The sequence below is a fragment of the Fonsecaea monophora genome (assembly GCF_001642475.1).
Source record: "Fonsecaea monophora strain CBS 269.37 chromosome Unknown Scaff189, whole genome shotgun sequence".
In the NCBI taxonomy this organism is placed as follows: Eukaryota; Fungi; Ascomycota; class Eurotiomycetes; order Chaetothyriales; family Herpotrichiellaceae; genus Fonsecaea; species Fonsecaea monophora.
Genome location: NW_019174120.1, coordinates 22,739 through 32,684, shown reverse-complemented (window position 1 = coordinate 32,684; position 9,946 = coordinate 22,739). Strand labels below are relative to the sequence as shown.

The following is a 9,946-nucleotide window of genomic DNA, read 5'->3' as shown; positions in this document are numbered from 1 at the left end:
GGACAAGCCGGGGGGGGGGGGGGGGGTGGAGGGCACATGACACAAGAAGAAAAGGTGCAAGGAGAGGGTGAGATATTACCATTTGCGCAGAGCTGATCATCCCGCCCTTGACCACCAAGCTCGGCTTCGTCCCAAACATGCTCGGCTTCCACAACACTAGGTCGGCCACCTTGCCCACCTCGACGCTGCCCACCAAGTGACTCATTCCCTGCGCAATAGCCGGGTTGATCGTATACTTGCTCAGGTACCGCTTGACGCGGAAGTTGTCGGCGTCGGTGCCTTCATCTTCTTTTAGGGTTCCGCGCTGCTGCTTGTTCTTGTGCGCCGTGTTCCACGTGCGGAGAATGACTTCGCCGCAACGCCCCATGGCCTGCGAGTCCGAGGACATCATGGAGATGGCGCCGAGGTCGTGGAGCACGTCTTCGGCCGCGATGGTCTCGGCGCGGATCCGCGACTCGGCGAACGCAATGTCCTCCGGGATGTTCTTGGAGAGGTGGTGACACACCATCAGCATGTCGACGTGCTCGTCCAGCGTGTTCCTCGTGAACGGTCTCGTGGGGTTCGTCGATGAGGGGAGCACATTGGCGTGTTCGACCACAGAGATGATGTCGGGCGCGTGTCCGCCGCCGGCGCCCTCGGTGTGGTAGGTGTGGATGGTGCGGCCCTTGAAGGCGGCCACCGAGGACTCCACAAAGCCAGACTCGTTGAGCGTGTCGGTGTGGATGAGGCATTGGACGTCGTATTCGTCGCACACAGACAGGCACGTGTCGATCGCCGCGGGCGTCGTGCCCCAGTCTTCGTGTAGTTTGAGGCCGCACGCCCCAGCCTCGCATTGCTCGCGAAGAGCGACCGGCGAGCTGTCATTCCCTTTACCCGTGATGCCGTAATTGATGGGGAGCGAGTCGATCGCTTGAAGCATCTGTTTCATGTGCCATTTCCCAGGCGTGCAAGTTGTCGCGTTGGTCCCTGTACTGGGACCGGTGCCACCTCCGAGATAAGTGGTGATGCCGGCCGCGACAGATTCGTAGGCTTGTTGAGGACAGATCAGGTGAATATGCGAGTCGATACCTCCTGCGGTAAGGATGCTATGCTCTCCTGCAATGACATCGGTACCGTTGCCGACGATCATATTGGGATGGACACCGTCCATGACGTCCGGATTGCCCGCTTTGCCAATGCCCACGATGATGCCGTCCTTGATTCCCACGTCGGCCTTGTAGATGCCGGACCAGTCGACAATCAGCGCATTGGTGACGACCGTGTCAAGCACATCGGCATCTTTCCGGTCTGATGCTTGTCCCATGCCTTCTCGAAGAGTTTTGCCGCCACCAAACTTGCACTCCTCGCCGTAGACCGTCAAATCCTTTTCGACCTTGATCCACAGGTCGGTCATTCCCAGCCGGACGCGATCACCAGTCGTGGGACCGAACATGCCCGCATAGGCCGCGCGGGTCATGGATGCGACGTCGATATGCGCCAGGTCACCGGCTGGTTCAGGCGCGTGGGCGAACCCAGCTTGCTGTAGTTTCTGCACGATTTCGTCGGCGCGAGATACATCGACAGGACCCGAAGCGAGGTTGTTTCCACCGTGTATCACCTTGTTGCCTGCAATCTCGACCAGAGTGACTGTCTTTGTGTCTCCGGGCTCAAAACGGACCGATGTACCTGCAGGGATGTCTAGACGGAAACCATATGCTCTGCCTCTGTCAAACTCGAGTTGCGGATTCGTTTCGATAAAGTGGTAATGGGAGCCAATCTGTAAGAGCGGCACATGTCAGTCGGCCTTGGAGATCGATCGCCTTGCCGAAACTCCAGAGGTTGTCGATACCTACCTGTATTGGCCTGTCCCCCTTGCTCGCGACCTTCAGCTGAATCCTCTTCCGACCCTCGTTCAACGTAATTTTGCCTTCTTTGACCGGAACGACTGCACCCGGCATTTTCGTATTGTCATACTCACTCTCGTCTGGCAGGGGGAATGCGTCCTTGGACGGCACAGGAAGGAAGCTTCCGTACAGCGCCTTTTCAAGGTCTCCATCGTCGGAACTGATTGGATGGTGGACCGTGACCAGGTACGTGCCGGTCTTGAAGGTCCCCTCGACCTGCAATTCGGTCAAGGTGGACAGAACAGAGGGAAGCACATGTCGTCGACCGAGGATGGTCTTCCCAATGGACATTAGGTCGGCGACCGTGTGGTTTCCATCGCGAATGAGCTAAGAAACAACCTCACTCATTAGGACAAATATGCTCGCGGTTCGCACCACCTTTGTTGGGAGAAATACCTCTTGCAAGTTGCTGGCAATCAAAGCCTAGAGGAAGAGATCAGCTTTCCCAGAATCCCAAGGCCCCGTGTGTTTCAGAGGAGAACCACCCACGCAAGCCTCTGAATGATTCAGCCTGACACCTCTAGCAAGTCTCCGTTGGGCCAGGAAGCCAAGCTGGGATATCACGAGCTTATCTAACTGTTTCCAGGTGTCGAACAAGTCAGTCAACAAAGGTCTTCTAGGTGAACAAAAACTGGACCTCAAAACATACGTACCTCTTTCGCAACGAGCTGCATATTGAAAACTGCCCGCAGAAAAGGCACTCGCAAGCCTGGAACTTGCAGCTTTTGAAGATTTTCATCCTTCAATCCATCGAGGATGCGGTGCCTTATCTATGCCAGTCTGACCTATCATGGTCGAGGGGCTATTGCGGGGCAAAGGAAGCTTCGGAGTGGTATGAGGACAGGTCTGGATAAGCAATGGAACCACCCCAGTTCATGCCCTAGGAGGCTTTCGAGTGGTTCTTTTGAAGGAGTCACCGGAGTGGCCAGCCTCGATGGTGGCAAGCTTTGTAACCACCAGTGCGTGGGGTCTAGATGCGGAGAAGAGATCAAGACAGGAACTTTGTTTTGGTGCTGGTGCGTCATTAGTAGTTGTGGTGGTTGAGAAAAGGACTTGACAGAGACAGAACAAAAACATTTCAACATTGACCTCGTTGAACAGACTAGTTACTCGGCCCTTTGCATGGCGCTCATCACCAATTTCTGCACTGCGCCGAACAGTGACCGCCTTTCATTATGAACACATTCCTTCACAGGAGAAACAACCTCATACAACCTCATGGAAGCGAGAGTCGAGTTCTTGAATTCCAAAATTCCCCAGACCGAAAATCGAAACCGGTAACGAATGATCATGTCCACGCGCGCCCACATACACACCCGTTATTCCCCACCAGAGTCGTTGGAGTGCATTCATTTCTTAGACTTTTTGGACTTCTCGACCTTGGTTGATGCAACAGGAGCAGCTTCCCTCCTGCTCTTCTTAGACTTCCTGTCCTTCTCTGGAGATTTGGCCTCGGCCTTAGGAGTTGCTTTGCTGGGAGTAGGTTCGACATCTTTGGTCTTGCGTCTCTTGGATTTGGGAGGTGTGGGTTCTGGGGCCGGCGCCTCTTCCTCCTCTTCTTCCTCGACGGGCTCTTCTTCCGTCTCTGCCTCAGCATCGAGACCGGCAACATGCTCAGGAGCTTTACCCATTTCCACCAGGCGCGCTGCAGTCTCGTCGTCAGGAACTGGCTGACCGGCTTTGTAAGCTGCCATCTTGACGCGGTACGCGGCCAGGTTCTTCTGGTACTTGTCGTCCCAAATCTATGTGGAGGTTAGTCGGTGAGAGCAACAAATGAATGCAAAGGCCGTACACTCTTCTCAGCAGGGCTCATCTCGGTCCATCTGCGAGTTCCCTCGTCGGCAACCTCTTTCGGCTTCGCTGAGTCGCCCAATTCCTTGGCAATAGTGGCACGAGCACTTTGCATGTAGAGAAAATACGGCGTGAGGGCACGCTTCGGTGCGTTAGGATCATGCGGTGTCCTCTTGCGCTTCTTCTTCCCATCGACATCTGGTTCTGGTGCAGCAGCTGGGGCAGCATCGGCGGGTCTAGCGCTCAAGAGACCAGACTCGGTAAGGATACTGGTTAGGTTGGCGTCAATAGGGTTAAGGCCATGTTTGCCAGGTGTGAGGACGGTGTTGGCATGTTGGATGTATGCGCGCGAGAGGTCTTGGACAGAGGATTGAAGTGTTGCAAGAGCAACAATGACCTGAGAGGATGTGTGAGCAAATGCCACTGATTCATTTTGAACTTCGCGAACAAGCTCGCCGAGAGCCGCCAAATCTTCGGTGAGGACCTCGACGCATTTGATGGCGGCACGGTTCAATAGATGCCCGAACTCAATGCGCGCGACGCTGGGGGTGACATGAAGTGTGGATGAAGACATGGGGAAAGGCTCCGAATCATAGGGTCAAAGGAGAGGTGTGCTACATAAGCTGAAAGTGTATGCGAGACAGTGAGGTGACATGCACAAGGGGAGTGACGGTGAGGTCAATGTTGTGGTTCAGTACGAGCTGGGGTAGAGCCTCGTCGCGGGGTTGAGGGTTTGTACGGCTCGGTTGGACGCGTGTTGTGTGTGGTGAGGCAGATGGACAGCAAGAATAATAGACACAAAAAAATTGGTTCACTCACCGAATCTCGAGTTCGCTGGAAGTCAGCAATATTGACCTGCGTCGTTGCAGACTCGGGGTCGTGTGTCTTCTTTGCCATGGTGTCTTTGTAGGCGGATCAACTTGGAGTTATGCTAAGGGTATGGACACTCGACAATATAGGCGCCTATAAGCGACAGCAATGGGAGGTGGCAAGGCTGAGCTTTAACTAAAGGATGGGCGGCGGAAGTGAAGCCAGAAAGCAAGGGCTTGTCTGGGTGGAAAGCGAGAGGTTGGAAGATGCAGAAAGGAAAGGAAACGGGGGCGAGGGCGAGGGCAGCGGGGGGGCGGCCTGTTTAAGTGGGCGAGCGAGGCGCATGGGCAGCCGCTGGATCAACCCAGCGAGAGTGAAAAAAAACCCAAGCAGCTGCGGGAGGATTGATCACGGCCACCTGGCAGCTCCCCTCTTTTTTTTTTTTAACACCCCCCGTAGCCCCCTCCCATCTGCTCGGCCTCTAAGGATGCCGGGATGCTCTCTGTAGGTGCTTGTTTCGGTGTCCTGCAAGCTCCACTGTCGCGCCGCTAATGGTGCCTTCCTCAGGTCTAATTGGCTCCTAAGACGCCCTGCCTCGCTGAGGCTGCTGCACTCTCCCGGCTCTAAGCTTGTAGGCTTCAGTACTATTCGCCCTCCAGGGCAGGAGTCACCTTTCCTTGCTGCAACACATGGGCTTGTTTACCCCCCCAACCCTGCTTCTCCTGCAGGCTAAAACAGCCTAGCTTGGGCTCACCCGCTGAAGTTGTCCTCCTTCACTGCCGAACGGAGGCATCGCTGTCTGTGGGTGATGCTGGTTATGCAGGTGAAGACGATTCTCCTCCGAAACGACTCGCTGATACGGGGAGACTCTCCAAAGCGGTTCCCATTCCCCAAGTTCTCAAGCTGCAGGCGCATCGCCATGCCTCCAATCCGCACATTTCGGTGCCGGCCTGACAGATACAAATAAATCGTGTGCTTATGCTTGTCGCGTCACCCACAGCCTTTTTGGAAGGGAAACTCTGCGTGGACAGAGGTGCCCAGAGCACATACCCTCCTGTTGCCTAGAAAGAGACTGCGCGGCTTGAGCGGAGAAACCCATAGTGGATGGGAAGATCAGCACTGCTGTTAAGAGGACAGTGACGGGCGTCAGCGGCAAGACAACGGGTGCTCTAGGAGGCAACACCGAGCAAGCTTGAAGGTCGGCATCAGCAGCTCTGGAAATGCAGCTGGAAAGAGAGGTGAAGCTGGGAAGCTCCGGGAAGTGTGGAAGAGGGCAGCACAGTAGCTGCTAGTCAGACCACCCTACCACCCTGCATGGCTCTGGTGGCCCTGGACTCGCAAATTTCGATCATCAGCGCCCCATCAAGCTGCATAAGCGCTTCTGGGCGGTCACCTAATGTTGAAATTGAGAGCCTGTCTGACGGGCTTGGTTCAACCTGAAAGTGCCCGACCTACAGCCTAGTTAGACTCTTAGCCAGGTAATTTCAGGTGGCGGGGAGCAATGGTGACAGTCAGTCACCAAGATTGTTGCCTCAAACCCCCAAGAGTCCCCGTCCGTCCCGACAAATCAGCGCCTGACAGCGTCAGTGTTGGCTGTCCCTTTTGGGCGTCTCAGGCACAACAACTCGGCTCATCGACCCGCCCAAGCCGGATCAATGTCCTTCAATGTCCACTACTATTGCTTGGGGGCTTTTTGTACGAGAGAAGCCCCTGTCATGCCTGTTGTTTCGTAGCTCCTCTGCTGCTTCTACAGGCGCTCCGGTCCTTCTACTTTGGGCCTGCCCAAAGTCCCCGGTGGTGGTACTCTCCGATCTCGATTCGACCTTGCTCGTCAGTTGACGAGGGCCTTTCTTTTACTGCTCTCCTTCAAAAGCCCGTTTCACTTCACTGCTACCCACATGTTGAGGAGCTCCTGCTCTGGGCATCGACAAAGGTCATTGTAGGCATGCCCCTAGTGTCCACTGTGCTCGTGCTGACACCGACAACGAGCACGCCCAGCTCGAAGCCCTATCCTCTAAAGCCCACCCTGAGACTTATCCAGTTTCGAGGCGCTATGGCGCTTGTTCACACACCCACGCTTCTTGGGGCGCCGAAAGAGCTCCCCAGAGCTCTCTCCCGCTTTGAGCGTGGCCATCTTGGGACGAGTTTCTACTGTATTGTAGCCCTGACGCCAGACAGTTCTTTTACTCTGGAGGTCATTCCAAATCAACTCTTGAGGCCTGTTTGAACGGGATACTCATACTCGGTACAGCTCCTCCCCCCCCGGGTCTAACCACCCTCAGTCCTAGGTGCCACGTCAAGTCCACCAAAAAGCACTTCAAGAGCTTCAACTCTGCAACATTCAATATCTCAACCACCATCTCTTGTGTATAACCACCAAATGTCAACAATGTCGACTTGTAATACCAATACCGAAATCTCACCTACTTACTGACTAACTTGCAAGATCCGTGCAGATTTATTCTTCGGTCATTGGAGAGTATTCCTCACTGACACTGGTGTTATTGTTCTATTTCACAGAATCACCCTTTGATATAGGCACCCGGGCACGATAGGGTAAGACCACAGACCACAATTGTCGTGGTGGTAATAGCAGTGGCCAGGGTTATTTGCCCAAACTCCGCTGCGCTGTCGGCATCATTGGCGGATTCGAGGTCATCAAACGATTGGGTCATGCGAGGCTACAATTTCTTTGTAGCTAGTCAGGCTAGTCCAGACTAGACCCCGCGTAAGGCTGAATTTTCACTCTTACTCGAAACTACTGTACCTCGTACTTGTGTCCGTCAATCTGAACCTCGTATTCTTGATGCATGCATGCGACCGTTCAACCTGACGCAGTTCGAGGCGGTATCATCCACGCTCGATTGATTGATCTGAAAAGAAAGACGATACAATAGAATTGATGGTACCATACCTACATAGGTTGATAGCTAAGTCGACGAGACAAGGGCCCGTTGACCGCTTCCTTGGGGAGTCGATTTGAATCTCGAACTGCTTTTGCTTCCTTTATGCTGTAGGTGCTCGAAGCCTAATCCTACCTACGCTGGTAATTACCTACCTCGACTCGACTAGGAGACTCCACTCGACTCGGAACGCGCTGCTTGCTGTTTAGCTGTGTGTGGAGGAGGGAAAGGAAGTCAGTCCATGCTCAACCGCCGAACAGTACCAGTTTCACACATGGCACCAAAAGTACTGTTTACGCTAATTCAAATGACAAATATTACTTACTATGAAAGGAGATTTTCTGAGCTTGTAGGCACTCTTACCTATCTCTTAGCTATAAGTCAGATCTAATAGGCGGCCACCTAACCTATATTTCCAGTCTCGCTAGGCGCTATAGGCGTTGAGTATTGAGCTCCGATATCTCCGGGGGTCCTTGTAAGGGGCAACGAAAATAAAGTCTATCGTCTTTTGATCATCTCGTCATTCACTTACTAGCGTTAACAATACTTTTGGTGCGCGCCTCGGTACCCCTCCTCTGTTAGAAGCCTCGCTACTGCATTCGATAAATAGATACATGTAGATACTACAGGCTCGACTTGCCCAATTCTCGGAGTGACTGAGCCCCCTTGGACCCCCGCGACCGCTCCCAGACGCGTCGCGCATAGCCTCGCAAAGGTGTCCAGCACACACCCCCTCACCCCTTCTTGGTACAGGCCCACGATTGTAGCCGACTACTGTACTCGGTAGATTCCTATGTATTAGGCGACCAGGCAGGTTAATCAATAGACATGTGCTAGTCCGAGATCCAAAAGCCCCAGAAGTCCCAGAAACCCAATGCGAGTACATGTGCCTCCTACACTAGACTACGCTATACACATTGACAAGCTCCTCGGTTTCTTTTTTTGAGTATCTTTGGACTTTTCTGGCGATTGAGCAAAGAGTTCTCTGCGAATTCCCGATATGTACAAAGTTTGTCAAGTTACTGTTTGTACATTGTTGTATTTTTCTTCTTTCCGAGCACATGCTCCTATTTTATTCTTTGCTTCTCTTCCCCTCTCTTCGGGAATGAATTTTGTCTATTGGCATAGGATACACCGGCTTCACGGCCAACACCAACATTCTAAAATTTAAACACTTGGTCCTTGGTGTAGCCCAACTCCTTTAGTATGCCAGTCAGCTCGCCCTGGTCTTGCGGAGACACCTTCGCGCCACTGATCGCCTTGTACAGCCCCGGAGGTCCGCAAACAAAGATCTTGATATTCTGGCTCTTGGGGTCCGGGATGACCTCCTTCAGCAAGTCCTTGGTGATGAATCCTTTGCCATACGGCCAGCTCTCGGGCGGGTTGTCCAGGGTATAGAAGCACCGGAACCTCTGAGGGAACTCGTTCTCCAGCTGCGACAACTCCTGCTTCAACAGAATGTCTTCTTCCTTGATGTTGCCGAAGATGAGCGAGACTTTGGTCTTGTCCTCGGGGTTCTTGAAAATGGTGCGGATCAATTGATACATTGGCGTGATGCCCGTACCTCCGGCGATAAGTGTGATGTGTTCGTGCTTGTTTGGCGCCCAGGGGTATTTCGGGATGGGACCTTTGAAGGAAAGGGTTTCACCTGGTTTCATACTGAAGAGGTGTTCGGACATTGGTCCATTAGGATAGACCTTCACCAGGAGCTCGAGGTAGCCTTTCACGTCTGTGGGAGCGAGTGAGTCTGGTGAAGGTGGTTGGTGGGAGAGGGTCAAATACCTTCATCATTGATGGGTGTGTAGGGTCTAATGACAGGCTTTTCCTGATCGGCCGGCTTGAATTTTGTGATGATGGCAGCTTCGCAACAGATTAACAATCGTGGCCCACCATATATAGTCCTCTGGCGCTGAACTTACAAGCGACGCTCAATCCGCTCACATGGTCCTTGTCCGGCAACTCGAACTTGAACCTCTTGGTATTGTGGTTATATGGGATGACCTCGGCCAGCTTCAAGTCGACGAATCCCTGCTCGCCACCTGTGAAGGTCTTTCCGGGCGCAGGGCCTTGCTTGTCCAGCTTGTTCGCATCCTCGGAGGGCTTGGGGGCGTCAGCATTGGCAGATTTGCTGCTGGTTCCCAAGAAGTTGTAGCCAATGACGCCTGCACCTACTGCGGCGGCGCCGACTATCCAGGGTGTCGCCGAGGAGGACGATTTCTGAGCTTCGGTTGCGTACGTGCGGAAGTTCTGTGCGAGGAGAAGGACGTGTGAGCTCATTTGTAAGCTTGGACGATGAAGCACCATATCCACGGAGAGTGTAGGTATTGCCCTCGAGATAATGGACATGATCAAGGTTACATACCTGGCGAAGAGGCCCGCAGGACCTCAGGACTGACCTGGCGAGCATAATGGAAGAAACTTGGCGTCGAAGAGAGGTGAAGAGAACGAGGAGGGAAAGATAGAAAATGGGATCGTGAGACGTCAAGGGAAATCGAGATGGCGTCAACAATGCGATTTCGATCAGCGAGCAGCGAGCAGCAAGCTCGACTGCGAAACCGG

At 53.5% G+C, this 9,946-nt stretch overlaps 2 protein-coding genes across 2 annotated transcripts; both read right to left on the bottom strand.

Annotated features, from left to right (window-relative positions):
* Positions 1-3,232: 3,232 nt before the first annotated feature.
* On the bottom strand, positions 3,233-4,248 carry AYO21_11848 (hypothetical protein; the record flags this gene model as incomplete). The annotated part of the gene is made up of 2 exons (XM_022661729.1): positions 3,233-3,625; positions 3,676-4,248. The coding sequence occupies 2 exons, from the start codon at positions 4,246-4,248 to the stop codon at positions 3,233-3,235; spliced, it is 966 nt and encodes a 321-aa protein (XP_022505971.1).
* Positions 4,249-8,547: 4,299 nt separating this feature from the next.
* On the bottom strand, positions 8,548-9,733 carry AYO21_11847 (hypothetical protein; the record flags this gene model as incomplete). The annotated part of the gene is made up of 3 exons (XM_022661728.1): positions 8,548-9,116; positions 9,170-9,247; positions 9,307-9,733. 3 exons carry the CDS (start codon positions 9,731-9,733, stop codon positions 8,548-8,550), a joined length of 1,074 nt encoding a protein of 357 aa, XP_022505970.1.
* Between the last annotated feature and the right edge of the window lie 213 nt (positions 9,734-9,946).